The 27,760-nt window shown below is 37.5% G+C and overlaps 1 protein-coding gene across 1 annotated transcript in view; it reads right to left on the bottom strand.

Moving 5' to 3' along the window:
- The window catches only part of ccdc6b (coiled-coil domain containing 6b), a 73,197-nt gene extending 48,433 nt beyond the window's left edge, over window positions 1-24,764 (bottom strand). Inside the window, exon 1 of the mRNA XM_039771459.1 lies at window positions 24,340-24,764. Coding sequence (XP_039627393.1) covers window positions 24,340-24,603 — 264 coding nt within the window. The 5' untranslated portion in view covers window positions 24,604-24,764. The remainder of the gene's footprint in view (window positions 1-24,339) is intronic.
- Window positions 24,765-27,760: the final 2,996 nt, after the last annotated feature.

Raw genomic sequence — 27,760 nt, 5'->3', positions numbered from 1 at the left:
AACCTCTTTTTAAACACTTCTCTTATACATCCATATTATTTGCTTCAGTGAATTTACTGGTATCATTTAATACAACATACATTTTAATGTAATCATAAAATTACAATCTTTCAAAACTACACTGTCTGCATGGTTTAACTTCAGTTTGTAGGTAATTCAATTGGACTAATCAATTCAGTGATCTATACATGTATCTATACATCACTTTCTGATACACCTCAGGGCCATAAATGACACATGGGAATAAAAAAAAAACACGCCAGATCAGTAGCACCTAACTTAAGAAATGTGGAAAGCATCAGAAATAAACCTTACCTGGTTAAAGTTTTCTGAAACACTTTTTATATGCAGCTTATATTTTAGTTTATGTCTTACTGTAAGTCACAAACATGGTATGGACTACAGTACCACTGAAACTGTTAAAACATTGGACTACATGTCATAGCATGGGAAAGGGAGCAATAGATTCAATCTTAACCATGCTCTTGACAGGGAGAATCAGGTTTTAAAAGATTATAGACCTAGAAGAAAGTACAAAATATGTTATTTTGAAAGACAGGATAAAATTAAGGAAAAGAGACTTCTGGATTTGAATTTGAAACCTACAGTTTAGCTTTGCTATACAACAATACCAATGTTACATTAAAGTATTCAAGCACTTCCCAGCTCTAAAGAAAATGAAACAGGGGGCAGGGGGATTATACAGCACACAAATTATATTTACTAGGATAGACTTCAGAATCTTTGCAAGATTTAAAGCAGCCAGTAAGATCCACAAATTTTATGAGATTCTATGAGTGCCTACTGGCAAACTGAGGTATTGCTAGGAGCTGAATTTAGAACAGTGTAGCAAGATGACAAAATCTTACTGTCAAGCACGTAAAATTAAAAGGTTTATACATTATTAAAAGGAGGGCAAAAATTAGGTTAATAAGGAAGTGGAAAAAAGTATTAGCAGTTATCCTCTAGGAGCGTACTGAACTACATTGTTGCTGAACTATGTATGCAATAAAGTACTGCTGGATGCACTTATAAAAGAGTTTCTAAAATAACTCTAATCCTCCCAAAGCTTTTGTGGGATGTTGCTTAGAGACCTCTTCTCCTCTATTCTAAATCAGAAAAAAGTGCCTCACACATCTCACTCCATCTTCAAAAGACTAGAATCATTGAGCTGCCTATGTAACCTTTTAACAGAGATAATCAGATTACAGAAATACAAGAAATATATATATATTTTTTAATTTACAAGCACTTTCACATTTATCAAAAAAATCTGTGTTTGTTGCAACCTTAAATCATAGTAGAGACTTCAGTACCACAGTCTTGTAGGTTTTGAACATTTTTAGGTTCTTGTAAATTACTCCTCATTAAAGTTACATGAAAACTGCTTATCATATTCCGCTGCAATCTTCACACTCATCATCATCGGAGTGCAGGCACTTTTTCACAATACTGGAAGTAGTAGGTGAGTCTCCCAGTAACTTGTAACCCACACGTCCCACAAAAAAAAACATTCAGGTTAAAGGCATTGCATCCAAAATTGAAGCAAATTGGAAAAATACAATCCATGAAATGTTTTTCTTTTGTAATATATGTCGACATATCTATATTTAACCTTCATTTAAATAAACAAAAATAAGTAAACACCTACGTTTATCACTACCTGAGATACAAAACATTTGCTAATGTCTAGGGCATAATTTAAAATGGATTTTGGAGGAACCGATCTTATTTAAAGCTCAGACATTCAGTCAGGTTTGCTCATTGTTGCTGAACTGTGTATTACCTTGCCTAGATTGAGAGAGGTCTCCAAGGCCTCCAGAAAAAAAGGTTGTAGATGCCTACAAGTCTGGAAAGGGATTTCAAAATATCTCCCAATAATTAGAATCAACCATTCCACCCTAAGGGAGATCACCTACAAATAGACCTTATGTCTATGCTTCCTGTGCATGAATAATCAGGGTACAAAAATGTATTTCCACTAGAGCTGCTGCATTCAAATTTAAAAAATCAGAACATATCTGAATTTTTGTTACACACCACTTTAATATTTGAAATTATATTCAAATTTTCAAATATCTCTACTAAAGTTAGGGTTACTACAGTCAACACTGTTATTTGCTCGAGGACCACAATCAGGTTATTTCAACTAAGAGGGCTGCAGCCAAACAAACAAAAACAAATTAAATGTGTGCTTATGCTAATCACAAAAATCAAAGAAAAACATTTAGTATAAGTCTGAGATTAATTAAAAATAGGTCTAGATTAAACTTTCCCAACCTCAAAACGCCACTGAGACAACTCCCAATTGTGAAGAGACTGATAATTCTTTCAATGTATAAGAGTTCACTTTTCATTTAATATATGTATACTGTACACTGTTTCTGCTACACTGAGTTTTGCATCTGTCATCTGTTAATGGTGCTACTCCTTAAAAACACATGAGAAGCATATTGTTAAAAAATGCTTCTTTGACTCAGCAGCAGCTTTAAAACTTACAAACATTCTAAGCAATCAGTCCATTTATAGTGCCAACTATAATAGCGAGGATAATGTAAATAGTAAGGTGGAAAGATTTAATACTAAAGTGAGAGCTGCTGTTGACATAGTTGCACCTGAAAAGACAGTTAAAAAATCTTCTAGCATTATTATACCATGGAAGACCCAAAGAGTGTCGGATTTAAAGAGAACATGCTGCAGAGCTGAGCGTAAATGGAGGAAGACTAAACTAACTATCCACTATGAAATATTAAAAGTTAAAATAACAGAATACAATAACACTGTTCGTCTTGAGAGGCGCTGCTATTTCTCTAAGATTATAAATAACAATGCTAGTAATCCCAGAGTCTTATTCTCTACGATTGATCGTCTGCTAAATCCAGGTAACTCAAAGGAATGCCTCCTAAGTACTTCAGTAAAACCTGTGAGGCCATTGCTGTATTTTTCAACCAAAAAATTAATGATATTAGAAATAACATAGTATATCTCCCCAACACTAAGGATCCTCCTAAACCCCAGCATTCTGTTATAAACAAATTAAACTCTTTCACTAGGAGAGATTTACACACGTGGACAAAATTGTTGGTACCCTTCAGTCAATGAAAGAAAAACTCAAAATGGTCACAGAAATAACTTTAATCTGACAAAAGTAATAATAAATAAAAATTCTATGAAATTTAACCAATGAAAGTCAGACATTGATTTTCAACCATGCTTCAACAGAATTATTTAAAAAAAATAAACCCATGAAACAGGCCTGGACAAAAATGATGGTACCCCTAAATTAATATTTTGTTGCACAACCTTTTGAGGCAATCACTGCAATCAAACGATTCCTGTAACTGTCAATGAGACTTCTGCACTTCTCAGCAGGTATTTTGGCCCACTCCTCATGAGCAAACTGCTCCAGTTGTCTCAGGTTTGAAGGGTGCCTTTTCCAGACGGCATGTTTCAGCTCTTTCCAAAGATGCTCAAGAGGACTGAGGTCAGGGCTCATAGAAGGCCACTTTAGAATAGTCCAATGTTTTCCTCTTAGCCATTCTTGGGTGTTTTTAGCTGTGTGTTTTGGGTCATTGTCCTGTTGCAAGACCCATGACCTGCGACTGAGACCAAGCTTTCTGACACTGGCCAGCACATTTCTCTCTAGAATCCCTTGATAGTCTTGAGATTTCATTGTACCCTGCACAGATTCAAGACACCCTGTGCCAGATGCAGCAAAGCAGCCCCAGAACATAACAGAGCCTCCTCCATGTTTCACAGAAGGGACAGTGTTCTTTTCTTGATATGCTTCATTTTTCCGTCTGTGAACATAGAGCTGATGTGCCTTGGCAATTTTTGTCTCATCTGTCCATAGGACATTCTCCCAGAATCTTTGTGGCTTGTCCACATGTAGTTTGGCAAATTCCAGTCTGGCTTTTTTATGATTTGTTTTCAACAATGGTGTCCTCCTTGGTCGTCTCCCATGAAGTCCACTTTGGCTCAAACAACGACGGATGGTGCGATCTGACACTGATGTTCCTTGAGCTTGAAGTTCACCTTGGATCTCTTTAGAAGTTTTTCTGGGCTCTTTTGTTACCATTCGTATTATCCGTCTCTTTGATTTGTCATCAATTTTCCTCCTGCGGCCACGTCCAGGGAGGTTGGCTACAGTCCCATGGATCTTAAATTTCTGAATAATATGTGCAACTGTAGTCACAGGAACATCAAGCTGCTTCGAGATGGTCTTATAGCCTTTACCTTTGACATGCTTGTCTATAATTTTCTTTCTAATCTCCTGAGACAACTCTTTCCTTCATTTCCTCTGGTCCATGTTGAGTGTGGTACACACCATGTCACCAAACAACACAGTGACTACCTGGAGCCCTATATATAGGTCCACTGACTGATTACAAGATTGTAGACACCTGTGATGCTAATTAGTGGACACACCTTGGATTAACATGTCCCTTTGGTCACATTATTTTCAGTCTTTTCTAGGGGTACCATCATTTTTGTCCAGGCCTGTTTCATGAGTTTTTTTTTTTTTTTTTATTAATTCATTTAATTAAATAATTTATTTTTCAACAGGACAATGACCCCAAACACACCTCCAGGCTGTGTAAGGGCTATTTGACCAAGAAGGAGAGTGATGGAGTGCTGTAAATGGTCATGAAAATAAAGAAAACACATTGAATGAGGAGGTGTGTCCAAACTTTTGGCCTGTACTGTATATCTATACTAATAAAAGGCAAAGCCCTGACTGATTGACTGACTGACTGACACACTGCCTCATCACTAATTCTCCAACTTCCCGTGTAGATAGAAGGCTGAAATTTGGCAGGCTCATTCCTTACAGCTTCCTTACAAAAGTTGGGCAGGTTTCATTTCGAAATTCTACGCATAATGGTCATAACTAGAAGCTATTTTTCTCCATTTACTGTAATGGAGTTGAGCTCGAAAGCCGTGGGGGGCGGAGTTTCGTGTGACATCATCACGCCTCCCACGTAATTACGCAGTATGTAGAAAACCAGGAAGAGCTCCAAAAAGCACTTAAGAAAACATGCATTATATAATTAAGAAGGCAGCGAAACAATTAGAAGCGAGCGAGTGACATATAAAACCATATTCAGCGCTTACGTGAACTGATGCAGTGCGCAGACAAAAAGCAACAGTTCCAAAGAGTGCTGAACAAAAACCGAATTATATTGCTACGCTCAAGTAGATAAACCACACGCCATCGCGCAATAGTAGAGGCTTCGCCTCTAGCGCTGACGTCCGAGGTTTGATTCCCGAGAGGGGATGCACTGAGTATGTACGCACGCATTTTTATTCATTTTACCTTCGCATCCCCTTGGTTTGAGACGTATGAAACAATATGCGGTTAACACAGAAAGACAGATCACCAATTGAAGCTTTATGAATAATGGATACTTTATGGCATTACAATGATTGTTTTGGTAAAGCCATACTCAGTGTATTCATTAGATGAACGGTAAAAAAGTAAGAGCGAGGGGAGGGTAACTTATTGAGGCACGCAGGCAAAACCACAATAGCACGCGGCTCGATGTACTGTAGTGCGCGCCAACTCGATCTGAATTGCGCGATCACATTCTAAAAATATATCTTTTCAAGTTCTATTTAGTCCATATGTGTCAAACTCAAGGCCCACGGGCCACATCCGCCCGCGTAATTAAATCCGGCCCGCGAGATCATTTTATATACTGTATTATTGTTATTAATGGCCCGGGGATATGAAGCGCTGGTAACACAATAAACTACAGATCCCATAATGCAGCGCTTCAGCTGCCTTGCCAAACACTTACCGCGTCAATCTAGTCTAGCTTCTGATGCTGCAAGTTATTGCGAAGCTAGCCCACACGATGCCAAGAGAAAAGGTGATTCTGAACATAGAGCCTTTAAAAACCGATGGGAGGCTGAGTATATGTTTACTGACATTGCCAGTAAACCCGTGTGTCTCATTTGTGGAGCTAATGTGGCTGTAATTACAGAATTTAATCTAAGACGGCACTATGAGACAAAACATCAAGATAACCTGAAAGACCTGAATGCAATGCACAAGATACAGAAAGCAGAAGAGTTAAAGAAGAATCTGACACTTCAGCAGACGTTTTTTCCCGTGCAAAATCACAAAGTGATTTCAAGTGAAGCTACTTTTATGGGAGACACAAATGCACCAGTGCAACTTGCCCCACTTTCCCTGTTGCCAAGTAATGTTGAACCAAGTCGGCACAACGGTGTTCCCAAATACGCATTTTGCTGATAAACTGAGCGCACTGCGCACTGAGTTCGCACGGCGCTTTGGTGACTTTGAAGAACAAAAAAAGAATTTTGAGTTGTTTCACAACCCATTTGCCGTCGATGTGGAAACTGCACCTGTGCAGATTCAGATGGAGGTGATTGAGCTGCAGTGTAATGGCACACTGAAGGCAAAGTACGATACTGCACGGCCCACACAGTTTATTCACTCCATTCCCGCACAAATGCTCCAGCTCCGTCTACATGAGGCTCGAACCTTGTGCATGTTTGGTACCACATATCTGTGTGAGAAGCTCTTCTCAGTCATGAAGACTAACAAAACAGCACACAGGAGTCGCCTCACTGATGAGCACCTGCAATCCATCCTGAGAATCTCCACAACACAGAACCTCACACCAAACATAAACGAATTTCTCGCCAAAAAAAGATACCAGGTGCCCAGCTCTGATAAAATGACATATGAGCAAAGACAACTGAATGATTTGATTTGTTATTGCTGAAAAGAACACATTTTATTTATATTTCCAGGTTTTGTTATGCAGCATGTTCATATTTGAATTTGTATAATTTTGACAGGATATATTTTTATGGAGAGCAAAATATTATAAGTTATTTAAGGTTTGAGTTGATTTATTCCGGAATAATATTCTGTTGACTAAATAAAAATTCCTTCTATTTAAAATTTAAACAGAACTTGAACAGAAACGATAGTTCATAATATCGACGCAGACTTGCATGTAAAAGCGAGAGTCATTGTTTTAACAAGCAGCGTAATGCACTGATACGAAATAGCCTGCCCATTTAATTATTTAGGAATGGAAAAATAAATTAAGATTCTGTACAAATAATGTTTTTCATTTTTCTTCCTTCATGGATTCTGGCACCCCCAGCAATATATATATATGTGTGTGTGTGTGTGTGTGTATATATATGTAGATATGTATGTATATACAGTGGTGTGAAAAACTATTTGCCCCCTTCCTGATTTCTTATTCTTTTGCATGTTTGTCACACAAAATGTTTCTGATCATCAAACACATTTAACCATTAGTCAAATATAACACAAGTAAACACAAAATGCAGTTTTAAATGATGGTTTTATTATTTAGGAGAAAAAAATCCAAACCTACATGGCCCTGTGTGAAAAAGTAATTGCCCCCTTGTTAAAAAATAACCTAACTGTGGTGTATCACACCTGAGTTCAATTTCCGTAGCCACCCCCAGGCCTGATTACTGCCACACCTGTTTCAATTAAGAAATCACTTAAATAGGAGCTGCCTGACACAGAGAAGTAGACCAAAAGCACCTCAAAAGCTAGACATCATGCCAAGATCCAAAGAAATTCAGGAACAAATGAGAACAGAAGTAATTGAGATCTATAAGTCTGGTAAAAGTTATAAAGCCATTTCTAAAGCTTTGGGACTCCAGCGAACCACAGTGAGAGCCATTATCCACAAATGGTAAAAACATGGAACAGTGGTGAACCTTCCCAGGAGTGGCCGGCCGACCAAAATTACCCCAAAAGTGCAGAGACGACTCATCCGAGAGGTCACAAAGACCCCAGGACAACGTCTAAAGAACTGCAGGCCTCACTTGCCTCAATTAAGGTCAGTGTTCACGACTCCACCATAAGAAAGAGACTGGGCAAAACGGCCTGCATGGCAGATTTCCAAGACGCGAAACCACTGTTAAGCAAAAACAACATTAGGGCTCGCCTCAATTTTGCTAAGAAACATCTCAATGATTGCCAAGACTTTTGGGAAAATACCTTGTGGACTGATGAGACAAAAGTTGAACTTTTTGGAAGGCAAATGTCCTGTTACATCTGGCGTAAAAGGAACACAGCATTTCAGAAAAAGAACATCATACCAACAGTAAAATATGGTGGTGGTAGTGTAATGGTCTGGGGTTGTTTTGCTGCTTCAGGACCAGGAAGGCTTGCTGTGATAGATGGAACCATGAATTTTACTGTCTACCAAAAAATCCTGAAGGAGAATGTCCGGCCATCTGTTCGTCAACTCAAGCTGAAGCGATCTTGGGTGCTGCAACAGGACAATGACCCAAAACACACCAGCAAATCCACCTCTGAATGGCTGAAGAAAAACAAAATGAAGACTTTGGAGTGGCCTAGTCAAAGTCCTGACCTGAATCCAATTGAGATGCTATGGCATGACCTTAAAAAGGCGGTTCATGCTAGAAAGCCCTCAAATAAAGCTGAATTACAACAATTCTGCAAAGATGAGTGGGCCAAAATTACTCCAGAGCGCTGTAAAAGACTCATTGCAAGTTATCGCAAACGCTTGATTACAGTTATTGCTGCTAAGGGTGGCCCAACCAGTTATTAGGTTCAGGGGGCAATTACTTTTTCACACAGGGCCATGTAGGTTTGGATTTTTTCTCCCAATTAATAAAACCATCATTTAAAAACTGCATTTTGTGTTTACTTGTGTTATATTTGACTAATGGTTAAATGTGTTTGATGATCAGAAACATTTTGTGTGACAAACATGCAAAAGAATAAGAAATCAGGAAGGGGGCAAATAGTTTTTCACACCACTGTATATACATACATATCTACATATATATATATATGTGTGTGTATATATGTGTATATAAATATATGTATGGATATATATATATATATATATATATATATATATATATATATATATATATATATATATATATATGACAGCAACACTCATCACTCATATCAGTGACAAAACAATTAAATTGACAATCATGTTATGTTATTTTCAAAATGTTTCCTTTTCTTTTTCATTAATTCTTTAACACACTACTTCTCCGTTGCGAAGCGCGGGTATTTTGCTAGTATATATATATAAAAAAGCGAGCATCTGTTGCTGGGCGTGCCAGAATCCATCAAGGAAGAAAACAAAAAAAACATTATTTGTACAAATTCTTAATTTATCTATCCATTCCTAAATAATTAAATGGGCAGGCTATTTCGTATCAGTGCAATACGCTGCTTGTTAAAATGGATGACTTACGCTCTTATGTGCACATAGTGTTGCGTGGGTATTATGAACTATCGTATCTGTTCAAGTTCTATTTAAATTTTAAATATAAGTAAGTTTTATTTGGTCAACAGAAATATATTTGGTAGGAATGTAAGTACCTGTAGAACCTACTTATATCCAAATAGAACTTGAAAAGATATATTTTTTCGAATCTGAGCGCGCATTTTAGATCGACTTAACACGCACTACATCGAGCCCAGTGCTATTGTGCTCCGGCCTGCCTGCCTCAATAAGTCACCGTCACTTCGCTCTTACTTTTTTACCATTCATTTAATCATGGGCCTCTCTACAGTTTTGTTTATTTTTGGGTTGTAATGTTCATTAAATTTATGTATCATCTGGTCCATTGGCGGACCGTGCATCTCACACCTAGGCCTTCAGTACTGCTCCGTCTGAATCAACCCGCCCCTCAAAAACTAATTTATGGTTATAAAAACCATCTTAATATGCAGAAATACAGTATAAAGAGCCGCTGCATCGCAGAAAGAATCGCAACATTTTACTCACCAAAAATTCTGATCATTTGTAAACAAAATCCATCCTCCTCTCTTTCCTCAAAAACAGTTCAATCACTCTGTCATATGGATTATCCGTGCGCCTCAGTTCCATCAAAAAGTCCCTTTCTATCGCCATCGAAGCTAATGCTGAAAATCGAACCTGCGGCTTCTATCCAATCATGGGTCTGAATACGGTGACGTCGCCGTACGACTGCTAGAGGGCCGTACTGACACCAACACAAAATCTGATTGGTTGAAGCAACAGGTTAATCGACATTTATACTATGTTAGAGTGCCTGATCAATGGTTTGTAAAGTCCTCTCTGCCTGGCAACAAATGATGGCTGAAATGTGATTGGTTAAATGCTTTAAAACGAAAATACATGCCTGGAAGCAGCACAACCATCGGAAAAGCTATGAAAGGAAACGGACAGACTATTAGGAATTATTTAATAAGTATTCATGGACAAAATATAATTAACATCAGTTTGTGATTCAGATATTTTTACTTATGAATATGCTAAACACAGTCCTTTACCCGCGAATATTTACCTTATATGGGCAGGCACTCAATTACGTGGGAGGCGTGATGACACGACACGCAACTCCGCCTCCCACGGCCATCGAGCTGCAGTCTATTATAGTATATGGACGAAAAAATAGGTTCCAGTTATGACCATTACATATAGAATTTCGAAATGAAACCTGCCCAACTTTTGTAAGTAAGCTGTAAGGTCAAATTTCAGACTTCTACCTACACGGGAAGTTGGAGAATTAGTGATGAGTGAGTCAGTGAGTGAGTGAGAGCTTTGCCTTTTATTAGTACTGTATAGATATTTGCTTAACAGGATTCTCAAATATGTTATAATGTATGCTACATAGATTTCTTAGAGGTGAATGACAACTAGGCATGTAGCATCCTGACCACGAATATGGGCTACCGTAGGTGCAATATACTTGCAAATGGCATTACACTTATCAGAAGTACATTTTTAGCAGTGAAATTATCTCTCACTGGCATTATAATGTGGATATACAAAAAACACAAGTTTGGATCCAAGATAAGATTGTTTACATAAGGTTTGTAGTTTAGACAGTTATAACCAAAGTTATTTTTAAATGCAATGTTACTTAAACTGTTCTAATGTGCAAGTAAAAACTGTGCACCCTATGGCCTAGGTGATTATTCTGATATTTTACTCCATGATCAACCAGCATCAGTTTGATGGCCAATTCTTTTGCATATCCATAGTTTAAACAACAACTGGGCCATAACACTCACTCCTATCATCATAAATGCTTAAAGTTCTATAGCTGACTATGACAGATGTCAAGTATGACATGTCTGACTGGACCCGCATCAGCCTGTCAACCATGGAAATATATTGATGGAGAATACAATTTCCCCAGCAATCCATGTAGCAATAGCCCATGTTAATCAAAAGAGCACCTACATAAGAAAAGATTGTACACAACATTTAACACCATCATTCCCCGGAGGAAAGAATTAAACTTAGGGCCACTGGAATCAACCTACTCCAGTTTAACTGGACCCAGGACTTCAAGTAGTAGACCTCTGACTGCCTGGCTTGTGGAATGCACATCTAATGTTGTACTCTGGAACACCCCTGGTCTCTATGAGCTTATATGCTTTGTTTTGCCTGTTTATTCAAAACAGTTTAGCAAAGCAAGTCTTTTGATGACACGACAGTTAGAAACCAAAAACAACATGGAAGGAGGCTGTACTTCTCACTGCATATGAGTAAGCAGTAGCAATTCCCAATTCAACTTAAGCTGGGAATGAGAACCTATCCTGAGAACTGGGAATGAGGTAGGAACTGACAAATTTTGAACACAAACACACACACACTTAATATGCATATAAAGGTCAAACCCTGTTATAACAAATACTGAAGTAACAAAATTTTCAGAATAACAAACACTTTTTGTTGGCCTGGACAAAACATTGATACATCATCATGTTTAACGAATTTTAACAAAATGTACATTTCAGTATAGTTAATGTTTTTTCGACCAATAATGGCCACTGAAGATGATACTGTAATGCAAAAAATACTTAATGCAGCGCCTATACTTTTGCCAAGTCTCGGGAAACCTGTAACAGTCTGTACTTCTTGTTAGACGAAAAGAAAGTGACAGGAGGCTGTGAAATTTCCTGTTTCAGGGCAGTCGTGGCAAGAGTGTAGGCATGATATCATACATATAGCCGAATTCTACGCCAGTGCTCCACCGAATGTCTGCATGGGTAGTTGTGTTGTGTACGGATATTGTACTAGTTGAGTTTCATAGCTCTTCTTAAAGTTTTTTTTTTTGCGAAGAACAAAAAAAAAACTCTCAGCTTATGATGATAAAAAAAAACTTACATCTATCATCTCATTTTTATTCTGTACTAGCAGAATACCCGCGCTTCGCAGCGGAGAAGTAGTGTGTTGAAGTTATGAAAAAGAAAAGCAAACATTTTAAAAATAACGTAAGATGATTGTTAATGTAATTGTTTTGTCATTGATATGAGTGTTGCTGGCATATATATATATATATATATATATACACACACACACACACACAGACACATATATAAACATATACAGTGGAGGAAATAATTATTTGACCCCTCACTGATTTTGTAAGTTTGTCCAATGACAAAGAAATGAAAAGTCTCAGAACAGTATCATTTCAAATGGTAGGTTTATTTCAACAGTGGCAGATTGCACATCAAAAGGAAAATCGAAAAAATAACTTTAAATAAAAGATAGAAATTGATTTGCATTTAATTGAGGGAAATAAGTTTTTGAACCCTCTAACAAAAAAAGACTTAATACTTAGTGGAAAAACCCTTGTTTGCAAGCACAGAGGTCAAACGTTTCTTGTAATTGATGACCAAGTTTGCGCACATTTTAGGAGGAATGTTGGTCCACTCCTCTTTGCAGATCATCTCTAAATCCCTAAGGTTTCGAGGCTATCTCTGTGCTACTCTGAGCTTGAGCTCCCTCCATAGGTTTTCTATTGGATTAAGGTCCGGAGACTGACTAGGCCACTCCATGACCTTAATGTGCTTCTTCTTGAGCCACTCCTTTGTTGCCTTTGCTGTATGTTTTGGGTCATTGTCGTGCTGGAACACCCATCCACGACCCATTTTCAGTTTCCTGGCAGAGGGAAGGAGATTGTCGCTCAGGATTTCACGATACATGGCTCCGTCCATTTTCCCGTTAATGCGATTAAGTTGTCCTGTGCCCTTAGCAGAAAAACACCCCAAAGCAAAATGTTTCCACCCCCATGCTTGACGGTGGGGACGGTGTTTTGGGGGTCATAGGCAGCATTTTTCTTCCTCCAAACACAGCGAGTTGAGTTAATGCCAAAGAGCTCTATTTTGGTCTCATCAGACCACAGCACCTTCTCCCAGTCACTCTCTGAATCATTCAGGTGTTCATTGGCAAATTTCAGACGGGCCTGCACATGTGCCTTCTTGAGCAGGGGGACCTTGCGAGCCCTGCAGGATTTTAATCCATTGCGTGTAATGTGTTTTCAATGGTTTTCTTGGTGACTGTGGTCCCTGCTAATTTGAGGTCATTAACTAACTCCTCCCGTGTAGTTCTAGGATTCTTTTCACCTTTCTCAGAACCATCGACACCCCACGAGGTGAGATCTTGCGTGGAGCCCCAGAGCGAGGTCGATTGATGGTCATTTTGTGCTCCTTCCATTTTCGAACAATCGCACCAACAGTTGTCACCTTCTCTCCCAGCTTCTTGCTAATGGTTTTGTAGCCCATTCCAGCCTTGTGCAGGTCTACAATTTTGTCTCTGACATCCTTGGACAGCTCTTTGGTCTTTCCCATGTTGTAGAGTGTGGAGTCTGCTTGATTGATTGATTCTGTGGACTGGTGTCTTTTATACAGGTGACTAGTTAAGACAGGTGTCCTTAATGAGGGTGACTAATTGAGTAGAAGTGTCTAACCACTCTGTGGGAGCCAGAACTCTTAATGGTTGGTAGGGGTTCAAAACTTATTTCCCTCAATGAAATGCAAATCAATTTCTATCTTTTATTTAAAGTTATTTTTTCGATTTTCCTTTTGATGTGCAATCTGCCACTGTTGAAATAAACCTACCATTGAAATGATACTGTTCTGAGACTTTTCATTTCTTTGTCATTGGACAAACTTACAAAATCAGTGAGGGGTCAAATAATTATTTCCTCCACTGTATATACATATAAACATATATATATATATATATACATATAAACATATATATATATATATATATATAAACATATATATATATATATATAAACATATATATATATATATATATATATATATATATATATATATATATATATATATATATATATATATATATATATATATATATATATATATATATATATATATATATATATATATATATATATATATATATATATATATATATATATATATATATATATATATATATATATATATATATATATATATATATATATATATATATATAAACATATATATATATATATATATATATATATATATATATATATATATATAATATATATATATATATATATATATATATAAACATATATATATATATATATATATATATATATATATATATATATATAAACATATATATATATATATATATATATATATATAAACATATATATATATATATATATATATATATATATATATATATATATATATATATATATATATATATATATATATATATATATATATATATATATATATATATATATATATATACATATATATATATATATATATATATATATATATATATATATATATATATATATATATATATATATATATATATATATATATATATATATATATATATATATATATATATATATATATATATATATATATATATATATATATATATATATATATATATATATATATATATATACACATATACACACATACATATATACAGTCATGTGAAAACATTAGGACACCCTTTGAAAGCATGTGGTTTTTTGTAACATTTTTAATAAATGGTTATTTCATCTCCGTTTCAACAATACAGAGAGATTAAAGTAATCCAACTAAACAAAGAAAACTGAAGAAAAGTCTTTTCAAGATCTTCTGTAAATGTCATTCTACAAAAATGCCTATTCTAACTGAGGAAAAGATAGGACACCCTTGCCCCTAATAGCGAGTGTTACCTCCTTTGGCTGAAATAACTGCAGTGAGACGGTTCTTGTAGCCATCTACCAGTCTTCGACATCGGTCTGAGGAAATTTTACCCCACTCCTCAATGCAGAACTTTTTCAGCTGTGAGATGTTTGAGGGGTTTCTTGCACGTACAGCCCTTTTCAAGTCACCCCACAGCATCTCAATGGGATTCAAATCTGGACTTTGACTTGGCCATTCCAGGACTCTCCATTTCTTCTTTTTCAGCCAATCTTTGGTTGATTTACTAGTATGTTTTGGGTCATTGTCATGTTGCATGGTCCAGTTCCGCTTCAGCTTTAATTTTCTAACTGATGGTCTCACATGTTCTTCAAGCACCTTCTGATACACAGTAGAATTCATCGTGGATTCTATGATGGTGAGCTGACCAGGTCCTGCTGCAGCAAAGCAGCCCCAAACCATGACACTTCCACCTCCATGCTTCACAGTTGGTATGAGGTTCTTTTCTTGGAATGCTGTGTTTGGTTTACGCCAAACATGTCCTCTGCTGTTGTGTCCAAATAATTCAATTTTGGACTCATCTGTCCAAAGAACATTATTCCAGAAGTCCTGGTCTTTGTCAACTTTATCTCTGGCAAATGTCAGTCTGGCCTCGATGTTTCTCTTGGAAAGCAAAGGTTTCCTCCTTGCACACCTCCCATGCAAGTTAAACTTGTACAGTCTCTTTCTGATTGTAGAGGCATGTACTTCTACATCAACAGTAGCCAGAGCCTGCTGTAGTTCTCGAGATGACACTTTAGGGTTTTGGAGACCTCTTTAGCATCTTGCGGTCTGCTCTTGGGGTGAACTTGCTGGGGCGACCAGTCCTGGGCATGTTGGCAGTTGTTTTGAAAGCCCTCCACTTGTAGACTATCTTCCGGACAGTGGAATGGCTGATTTCAAAATCTTTTGAGATCTTTTAAATCCCTTCCCAGACTCATAGGCTGCTACAATCTTTTTCTGAAGTCCTCTGACAGCTCTTTTGTTCTCACCATGGTGCTCACTCTCACTTCAACAGTCAGGAGCACACCAAACTAAATGTCTGAGGTTTAAATAGGGCAAGCCTCATTCAACATGCAGAGTAACGATCTACTAATTATGTGCACCTGGTGTGATATACCTGTGTGAGATCTGAGCCAATTTAAGAGGGAATACATGTGAGGGTGTCCTATCTTTTCCTCAGTTAGAATAGGCATTTTTGTAGAATGACATTTACAGAAGATCTTGAAAAGACTTTTCTTCAGTTTTCTTTGTTTAGTTGGATTACTTTAATCTCTGTATTGTTGAAACGGAGATGAAATAACCATTTATTAAAAATGTTACAAAAAACCACATGCTTTCAAAGGGTGTCCTAATGTTTTCACATGACTGTACATATACATATATATACACATACTGTATATATACACACACATATATACATACTGTATATACAACATATACATATCTACATATATACTGTATATACACATATATATACAAATCTACATATATATATATTAGGTGGGACTCGATTAAAAAATTAATCCAATTAATTAGAGGCTGTGTAAGAATTAATCTTGATTAATCGTATGTAATCGCACACGAATTTGCCCCAAATCGCAAATGTTTTTTTTTTATTTAAAACGGTTTTAGTGGGCTTACAGAATCAAATAATAGACATGGACATGAATATTGTAAACTGAAGCTGTTTTAATTTCTGAAAAAAAGCCTTTAAACTGCATTTGAATTCAAAACAGAAAGAAAAATATCATCCCTGGTTAAAATTGGGCAGACTTAAAAATAAAGTGGTAGTTTAAGTACTTTAAGTACATTTTCAGAATAGTATTGTCTTTAAATAATAATAACCAAAATTTCACCATAAAGTGCAGTTTTTCTTCTTAAAAAATAAGTCAGAAACATAAAAGGTAATTTGACCAGCTTACTCTTTAAACTCTGAGTAACATTAGCCAAAATTATTTTGTACATTAGGCTAAAACAGTGTGATCATTGAACATTTTGTAATTAGATGTATTTAGAATTACTAACGGTCACGGAAGTCCAATGATCCCCAGTAAGAGCCACAAAGTCCGCTTTCTGTAATGCATCTAATTTTGCTTGCTTTTCAGTGTGCACAAAACCATGCTTTTATCAAGGCTTCGCGGGAAGTCGAAATGATCAGTCGTAGGAACGCGCTTTATTCCGACTCTAACATTTTTGTAGCTGTGATGTGTGCATCAGTGTAATGGATGTACCAGGAAATCATGCATTGACAAAAGTTCCCGCTTGCTTGGAATTGAAAGTGTGATTAAATGCGTTATTTTTAACGCTGCTATGGAGTACATGCATCAAGCTTCTCAGCTGTGCTTGTGCTAAGAAAGGGAAAATTTTAAAAATAACGTAACATGATTCTGCTAACCTAATATTTTTCATACGCCCCAAACCAAGGAGATGCTAAGGTAAAATGAATCGGTAGCGCAGACATAGTCAGTACATCCCTCTCGAATCAACCTCGAATGTCGGCGTTAGAGGCTTAAGACTCTACAATTAGCCACAGCGTGTGGCTTGTCTATGCTAAAGTATGTATTGTAGATCGGGTATATATATACATTTATATATATACCCGTATCGCAGTGGAGAAGTAGAAGTTATGAAAAGAAAAGGGAACATTTTAAAAATAACGTAACATGATTGTCAATATACAGTAATTGTTTTGTGAGTGTTATTGAATGTTGCTGTCATCAAGGATTTGATTATCATTATTTCTTTCAATCAGGCTCGTATTTGTAGGATGTGTTCAAGTTACATTCCGTGTTTGTCAATCGCTGTAAAGATAAGAGGTTTCATTCATCGATTAGTTCCTTACTGCATCAATAAACAGCTCGCCTTCCTTTTATCTGTGATGTGACAAACTGCATGCACGGGTTTTTTTTACACTGTCTTCCTTTAGCAGGACATTCACTTTTTCCACCGTGTGCTTTGTTTCCGCAGTAGCTGCACTTATGAATATGATTCTATGTATAAGACGCTTCATATTTTTTTGCTGCCTTCTCAATTGTGTAATTCGGTTTTTGTTCAGCACTCTTTGGAACTGTTGCTTTTGTCTGTGCACTGCGCCAGTTCACGTGAGCCGCTTGGTGTTCTTGCATCGAAGGTTCCCAGCTGTACTGGTGCCATCTCGTAATGTCAGCTAAGACCCGCACTTAAAACTTTCTCTCGCAGTTTCAATGAGTTTGTGCCAAACACCACCCTGACCATCTCATCTTCCTCTGCATAAGCACAGTCCTTCACACGTGAATATTTACCGCAGTGTTTGTATTGGATTGCCGCTGATGGACGGCCTTATATGGGCAGGCACTAAATTACAAACGCTAGTGGTAGCCTATGAACTTAATTTAATATAAACTTACGGTTCACGCCGTGCTTTGTTTCCGCAGTAGCTGTACTTATGAATATGCTTGTATGCATCATTTGCTTCATAATGTTTTTCTGCCTTCTCAATTGTGAAATGGCGTTTTGTGCTGATCGCTGTTTGGAGTTCTTCCTTGTGCTCTACGTACTTACGTAGGAGGCGTGATAATGTCACACGAAACTCCGCCCCCACGGCCATCTCCAACTCAAGACTCCATTACATTATATGGGGAAAAATAGCTTCCAGTTATGACCCTTATGCGTAGAATTTCGAAATGAAACCTGCCCAACTTTTGTAAGTAAGCTGTAAGGAATAAGCCTGCCAAATTTCAGCCTTCTACCTACACGGGAAGTTGGAGAATTAGTGATGAGTCAGTGAGTGAGTGAGGGCTTTGCCTTTTATTAGTAGAGATTAATATCTGTACTTTTCAAGAAATTAATCTAACATCTCATTTTTAAATAAAATATTTTTTGCAATTTAAGAAGTGCTGTTTTCTTGATACAGGTATTGTCAAGCGTAGGTCACAGAGTTGCACAAGAGACAGGAAGGCGAGTCCAGGTGCCCAAGAAAATACAGGGACTTTTTTACTGTATAGAGAAGGCAGGTACAATCTCAAGACTTCTAAAGATATTAAACAAATTAATCAAATCAAGTAAACAAGCTGCACAGATACACAGATTGGTATGGGGTGTCTTAATGCCTTTACTAACTTCAACCTTTACAGATCTATTAAGGTGTGTGTGTTTGTGCGTGTGTTAAGTTCTTTCTCTTCTGCTCAGAAATCTTCACTCATTTTTGAGGGTGTGTGCCTTCCTGTCCATACATGTATATTTAAATAAATTATGTATCTCAAAAGCTGGTCCCACAAAAAGTTTGCAGATCAACAGGCCTGATCCCATGGATAAACAGAGCAGGCTGCAAAGATTCCAGATAAATTAAAACAATTCCTACAGCAGTTAAACAATTTTTCAATGATATGGGGAATGTACTGGACCAAATAAGACCAAAAAAAGACCTGGAGCCTGTAACAATACATACACGATTAGACTTATTTAAAAAATGTATGTCAATTTTTTGGGAAATTACTGTTGTACATGGGCCTTGGCGTTCACAGCTAATATCCCAGTAACTTCTTATTCTAAAAATGTTCTATTCTTGCTGGGATGCGGTCATCCAGGAGCTCTGTGGATGAAAACAAATGTTTAAACCAACTGCTATACCTTGTTTACAGTTATTACTGTGAACTTCACAAACTGTTATTCCTAAAGAAACTAAGGATAAGACTGATCAGCCAGCTCCAGGGGGTTTGTTATCACAGCTAGCATCCTCAGCAGTAGGACAGTAACACTGGGATGCTCAGATAGTCAATACAATAAACAGCCATACTTAGGAATGTTCTAGGGCCAATACCAATCGTCAATTTCACATTACTGACTTGGCTGGTTCAGATACTAATTATGATATTTGTTTTCCCTTTAAAAACCTATTTTTTTTTTTTTAAACTAAGCTACTGCATAACCAGATACACAGAAACCTAATGTTTTATGTTGAAATGTTTATTTTGGTATTTTTAAACTAGACCACAGGTATTTCATATTTATTTTTTATTGACAAGGAAAAATTCTGTAGGCTTACTGAGCAGTGGTCCAGGGCTCACTGCATTTAATATCAGAATTACTACCTCGTATTACAACCCTTCTTTGCCCCATCGACGTGTATGTTAAATTGTGTTCAAAGTTAATTTGAAGAAAGTGAATACTGCAGTCCTGCTAAAGCATCACACACAGCAATAAGCAAAACTTATTCTGGACACAAGCTACTGCAATACAATTTATGTTATTAATTTGTTCCATCTGTGAAACTAGCAGCATCTAGTTCCCTAATTTACATAAAAAGGAGACTGCTGGTGACATCCTCTGGCAGTACACAAAGGGATTAATGACAGTGTGTAAATCCATCTGCCCACTAATTTTTGGCTTTTCGTGAACAATGTCACCTGGGTTTCATCAGCATTAATGGACTCTTGGCAAACTGCACATCTCCGTGCTTTTGCGTCCATTATATTACATTTCACATTAGGAATAGATGTCCTTTAACTCCATGTTCAGTATAACCTGCCTCAAAAGGTCACTGTCCCTAGCACCTGAATGAAGTAGATTTGAAAGATTTGCCCCTTGCAAAACTGCCAAGCTCCTTTAGCTCACAGGCAAAGGAGCATCAAACCCCATAGAAGTAGCACACATTTAAAAAAAAAAAACCCAGACTACTCTTTCTTATTGGGGAGAAACCATCTATTTCACTGATAACAGCTGCCATCAAAGCCATAAGACATGTTCCCTTGCTTCTGGACGAAATGCACATACATGGCACAATTTGACTGCAATCTGCAAAACTCTGCAGTAGCACTCTGTAACATATGGAGGTATGCAAAATTAAGTGGAGAAATAGGAAACTTCCAAATGAATACTGATTCTTAAAAGTCTAGCCAGCCCATCCATCTATTTTTCAATCAACCTCATAAAGCTCAGAGTATCAATGTGCTGCTACATGTAGAGATCAACTCAATAAGCCTGATCAATCAATATTAGATCTTGCTATTAATCAAGTTGATCAGTTAAAATGTAACAAAAGCTTTAGCTCTTTTAGTTTTTAATATAAACGGTTCAAAAGAAACCACAAGTATAACCAAAACAACAAAAATCAAATGCCACTGCAAACAAAATATAGGGTGAATCATTCATGAGATTTAAAATGTAGTTATCAATGCATGTGCTGTATCAGTCACAGCAAGTCACTTAAGTGAAGGGAATCTAGAATTCCATTAGTATGAGAAGACAATGAAGGGAGATCAGTAACCTGGATTTAGAAATGACTGTCTGCTTAACTGGGCTAGATAGCAAAGGGCAGGGTCAGAGGAACACCACAGGTGGATAAACCTTCTCAAGGACAACCTGGCTACAAATAAAATGCTTAATATAAATGAACTACTCTACTATCAGGAGAGAAGCATGTGGTTCCTTACATGGAGTTAACAGTAATAAGTTCCTTAGACTTACAGTTGCACTTCTAATGAGCATCTTCTTAACATGTGCTTTTATCCACATGCACTCCTCATTTTATGTGCAGAAAATCACGTATTTCATCATTTAGATAAACACAAAGATGTGCAACATGTAATCTACTTAAGTGACATTCATTTTTAGATGTACTGTAAGTACAAATTTATAATACGGCTTAAAACATTGTACTCATGAGATGTACAATTAAGGCAGCAACCATATTGTGACTGGACATTGTGATGGCACAGAAATCTTAATAAGTCAAAGTTTACTTTCAGGAAGAATATAACAAAAATAACTTGTACCTAGATTTACCAGCATATTCTGTTTTCCCATTGATGTAGTCTTGGAGATTTTTAAGGATGAGTTTCATTCTATACTTAGTATCTGCCATGCATCCATGTAGATCTTCTGTCATTGACCAATCATTCTACACATATCATGCCATATGATCATAACTAAATCTGCTTCACCCAGATGTATCAATTTTTTGTCTCATCTTTATTTTTGTTTTCGACCAAGAAAGTCCATCTATCCAACAGTCAATTTCCAACTTTGCTTTATATTCTACTTTATGCCACCAGTTTTAACACTCATATACCTTGTTCAAACTACAACTACTGCCGAGTGACTAAGAGGATGGTTTAGGCTTCAAAGGACAATTTCCACAGCTTCTCCAAATCATTTAGTAGTTATTCTTGCAGCCAACAATAACAAAAAAATATATTATGGACTGCCTTGCTGCTGGCAATTTATCTCTCACACCACTACATCTTTTAAGAACTGCCTTCCAGCAGTCCATGCACCAAGGAGATTTCCTCCCAACTCCAGTGCCGCATGTTTAGTGGTCATCCACCCACCTCTTTCAAATCTTTTGAACCTTCCCTCAAATCATCATTTTGTTTTTGTGTTCATAAGAATTACTTATGAATGCTTTGTTGAATCACTTCAGTTTTTGTTGTCTGGCACCTCCTCTCACTCACTGGTATACACACTGTTATGATGAAGAGTAAACTAATAGGTATCTGAAGCAAAAATGATCAGAAGCACTAGAAAGTGTGTATGCCATGTCAACTGACCCCAGCGGTTCACACCCTAATGAGATGCATGGAGTCAAAATCACTCCTTTTCACAAACCATTGAAATAAAAAAGGGGACTGGTAATAATTTCATGTGGAGTGTCGTTCTATACTATTTAGAGGTTGTTGATCAACGAATATGATACAATTTTTGATAATTAATTCTTTATCAGTGGTAATAGCTTTCTAACAGTCAGATGGTTAAAAATGACAAATTTCAAACATGAGCATGTGGAGTATTGTTTCAGACTATTTTATGGTCAGTGGTTACGACAATGTTATTTTTGTTCCTATTGGGAACTAGCCCTTTACTGACATCTATCACTGGGTACAAAATGATACATTTCTACTACAATACAATAATATTTAGACTTTAAACTTTTAAATTAAACAACACATTTTAAAATTACAAATATCTGACGTAACTATTGTTTATTATGTATTTCTGCCTTATGAAGTAAGTCATTACATTTCTTATGAACATCCCAAGTAAAACTGGCTTATGCCAATTCACGACTTTTTTTTTTTTTTCATTCATTTTACAAGTCATGGAGAATGCAGAAATAACATTAGTCATGTATATTTATTAGTGGCTGCAGAATGGCCTCAATCAGAAATCTGAAGAAACTCTTGAGGACCCCGGATCTGCATGATGGTGGTGATGTCCCTAAAAGAACAAGTGCCACTCCCTTGATTGTGCAGGTTATTAAAATAAAATGCATTTCTGACAAAATACTTATACAACTACATGTGTAGAAACTTATAAGGTGTTTCATAATAGCCAATCTATTAGTATGTTGTTATGCATCTGTCCACTTAACCCGGTTAAGAGGGGCAAGGTGCCATCCTAAAATCCCCAGCCCAGACACTGACATTGCAGAATCCTATAATAAACATACAACACACTATGTACAAAGGGCGTGTTTTTAAGCAATAAGCCTCTATCTCTGCAGCACCTTCAATGCCAAGAAAGATGATCTTATAATCTGGTTGAGCAAGAAACCACGCCATATAAGCTGGGTGAGACTCACAAGTAAGGAGAGCCAAGACAATGGCCAGCCCACTCGCGGCTGACTAGGCCAAGGCTGAGCACACAAAGAACAACAAATTGCAGGTGTTGGGTTTTTGTTACTGTTGTACGGCGTGTCACCAACGTGTTATTTTCCAAACCCCACCCAAACCAAAAGCATCAACAATAGAGGTTGTGTGTTTACAGTACGGGCCATGCAGAAAAGTTGGAAGCACTTCAGCGAGCAACGCACTCAATGCGACATTACTGATCACAGCCCGTACCGTGCTTTTTAGATTGTCACAACACTCAATTGCCTCTTCCGTCCTATCTCCTTTGAAAAACATTCCCTCCGTCTACACGTGCAAAAGCGCGTGGCTTTAGCAGTCACTCCACATCAACGAAAGTTGTTGTGGCTGGCACCTTCTCTCGGACCCGCAAGGCGGTCTCAAATAGAAGAGACACGTGAGATCGCACGTCGCCAGACAAGGAGAGATGGCAACACCGCCGAAACCAGAGTCCAGGACGGACCTCTCCCTGCCCGGACCCGCCCGATCTAGGCGCTGGGCCCCGTTACATCAGCCAGTCTTTGTCACACATCGTGATCCACACACGTTTTCTCTCGCTCTCCCTAATCATGCTCCTTATACGTGTACTCAGTATTGGAAAGCTCACGGACAACGGGCCCTGTGCTCGAGTGCCAACCAGAAGGCATGCCCCTTTTTCGTTCGCCGTGTGCCAGCTTTCACGACCCCAACACCCCGAAGAGCGACTGTACTACTCACAATTGTGACGCTGGCTTTGCGCAGGTCTCGGTTCTCCTCCTGCAGAGCTTTGCACTTGAGTTTGTAGGTTTCCAGCTCAATCTTGAGCACTTTGTTCTCCTGCTGCAGCGAAGCCAAACGGTTGGTCAGCTCCTCTAGTCGGAAAGGCGAAATGACAATACCTCCGGCCTTAGTGGAAGACGACGAAGAGGAGGTGGAGGACGGCAGGGCGGCCGAGCTGCTACCCGCACCATCTGTGTCACTCTCGCTTGCACTGTCCGCCATCTTCGCCCAGCGAGTGAGGTGAGAGCGACAGGAGCCGCGTTACGACAGCTGGGCGGAGAGGCGCGCGCCAGAGAGAGAGAGGGAGAGGGAGAGGACGTATTGAAGAGCGAGACGGAAAGAGAAGGATTTGGGGAGTGCGCCACGTAGAGCGACCCCCACGATCAACGCAGCAACTGCACGCCCAGGCACAATAGCGGCACCCAGAGCTGCCTCGCACTAACTGCGGGGCCGTACAGCGGCAGGCCTACAGAACTCGAATGCAATGGGCGATGGACGATTTGTGCTCCGATCGCTTACTGAGAGAAAGATGAGTTAGAACTTTCATGTAAATAATTTGCTAGTTATAACACCGTTGTTTGTTTACACAATTGATTGTAGGCATTGCAAATACCCAGCATTCTTTGGTAGATACATATGATCGGCAGGTGCTCCTCCCACATTCCACTGTCAACAGGAACTTCATGGCATTCTGCTGTCTGTTGAGACTTACTGAACGAGAGATATCTTTTGCGATCTATTGTATTTTAATTGAAGGCACCTCTCTTTGAGGGGCTGACGTAGTGTAAATATGTGGAGACTATAAGAAAAACCCAAAAATACGTACTTAATTCAGTTCAGGTCAATCCTGTTATTTTTATAAATAGCGTTTATTTTGTAAAGCACATTTTCATAAAATGTACCTCGAAGTGCTTTACAAGATGGCAAAGAGAGTTGTAAGAAAAAAAAACCAAATTAGAAATATTGTAGAAAAGAATATGAATGAATAAATGTGATACCAAAACAGTAAATCGATACACACATAACAGAATTGTAGGGATTAGCCTCGCAGATTTGTCCTGGGGAGGGATTCACGGGGAAACTTCAAAGGTAATTTGTTTTTAAATTAGATTATTGTTTTGTTCATTTTCACTATATGTTACATGTTACCATGACTTTAGAGATTCATGTGAAAAAGTTAAAATAGCAATAAAAAATAGACCCACATTTTGAAATAAGGGTATTTATTTTGTATAATATTCAATGCAAAGGTTTGTCACGCATTCTAATTCTTAAAACTATGACATTAACGTTAACTACAAAACAAAATACACCCAAAAATTTTGTTTATTACTGAACTAAATAAAAAACGATGTGAAGTAAATATTCAATAATACTAAAGCATACTGTTGTTATACATTTTGACATGTAAAGCAAGAGCAGCTTCGGTTGCTCCACATGTTGTTTCATTATTTCATCATGGTTGGTCGATAATCTCATTAAAGACAGGAGGTTCCCTGGGTTCACAGATTTGCTGTCGCCTCTAGGAACACTACATTGGTGACCACAATAGAGTATGGCCTCCGCCACTGACTTTAGTAGATGTCTACTTTCTTTGATGTTCGGTGCTCATTTTCTGTCAGGCATGACTGAGACCTGACTGTTTGGTTCTTCAATAGAGTGGGCGAAAACCTTTTGTGTTTTTTGAATGCAGCTTGATGACAAGCATTATTCTCTTGCTTGCCTATAATCTTAGATATGGAAATTAGCAAGTGGAGAACTGTTTAATGCCCCTGTGGGCATCTTGCTACTTTTACTTGTAAAGTGAACATAGCAGACACAAAAGGCACCATCAAGTGTTGCGCTGTACGCCAACCAGAAACTGCATTTTCAAAGCCAACTAAATTTGAACGCCCAAGAAAAGCTGCTAAGCAGATGTTTTTTTGTTTGTGTGTTATGATTTCTCCATAAATGGCATCTCTCACCTTCTGACTTACAGTACATTGCATTCTTTTGGTTAATGTCTACTGTGTGGTCTAAATGTATAAAACTATAAATCCCTGTTAATTTCCTTACTTTCATTTGGCTTGCATAGTTGAGATGGTGTATGATTTCAGGTGCAAACTGTCAGCAGTACACATTTTCTTTAACAGATGAGTTTTAACAGATCTGTAATAGAAATTTATTTCAGAACGTTGTTAAACATATATAAACCCACCTGTTCATACAGTTTGTCTAAACCTTTAGGGTGAGGAGGTGCTTAAGATGTCAATGGCTGATTTTTAGATTCATTAGTGTCTGAAAAAATAAGTGTCATGTTTCATAAGTTACCTTAATCATGCTCCTGTTATATTCTTGTTTATATATGGATTTGCTCCTGACTTGCCTGTTTTTTTATGGCAACTCCTATCTGTGCCTTTTGTGCTCCATGGTGCTCTGGTGAGTATTATTTGTAAAATAAATCTTTTATAAAGATTCTTTGATTGCTGTTCCTGTTATACAAGGTGAAGGTTGACAGTTACTCTTCCTCTAGTGGAGCTTTTTGCTACAGTTTTTGGGACTTTAAAATACTGTATGTTGGCCAGTTACACAGTCCAGCTACTATGGAGGCCCAAGTTTGGGATTTTTTTTTTGAGGAACTCACCAGATCATGACATCCTAAGTATTCATTAAACTGAAAAACTCTGTTACGGAGGTGTTGAATAATTAGGCTCAACTTTTGACCACGCTGGTTCTTTAGATGAAGATCTTTATAGCAAGTGCAATCACCATAGGTTGTTCAGTAAACAGGTCAGAAAGAGGAGATGTCTAAATAATTATTTATTAAAATACAAATCAATGCCACTTATATCTTCAAAGGTTGTTTATACCAGGGTTAAATAATGGTGATTATATAAACAATATGAATGCATTTGTGTGTGGTTTCCTTTAACAAAACCACCAAAGTGGGGAGCATCAGAAAAATTGAAATGAAATGTGATCTGTTGTGTTGTGTTTGTTTAATTGGTTCAAGATAATTGGAAGATGTCTGCAATTCAGAGTTACAACCCTTGAAGCTTTTGCCTTGGTCGGATAGTGGCTCAAAAGGTTTACCTCATTGGGCAATGAAGAGTCTAAGTGCCATCAAGAATGAATCTGCATCTATATTAATTAACAATTCCAAAAGCGCTGTATGGATAGTGAGACATTTAAATATAATGCCCCACCTTTTCTCATTCTGAAGCTATACATGCTAGTAGAATAGAGTACTGGTCAGTATAGTTGCAAACTAGATGGTGGCAGGTCAGCCATCTTAGGGATGACTGGGTTTCCTCTCCATTTACAGCATTCAACACATCTGTGATGGTGCTTATGGACAGCTTCTCTTCCTCGAAAGATCTAAAACCATCTATGCAGTTCA

This window comes from Polypterus senegalus, chromosome 1, assembly GCF_016835505.1.
Source record: "Polypterus senegalus isolate Bchr_013 chromosome 1, ASM1683550v1, whole genome shotgun sequence".
NCBI lineage: Eukaryota > Metazoa > Chordata > Cladistia > Polypteriformes > Polypteridae > Polypterus > Polypterus senegalus.
The sequence above is the reverse complement of the archived record's forward strand: the minus strand, read 5'-3'. Positions and strand labels throughout refer to the sequence as shown.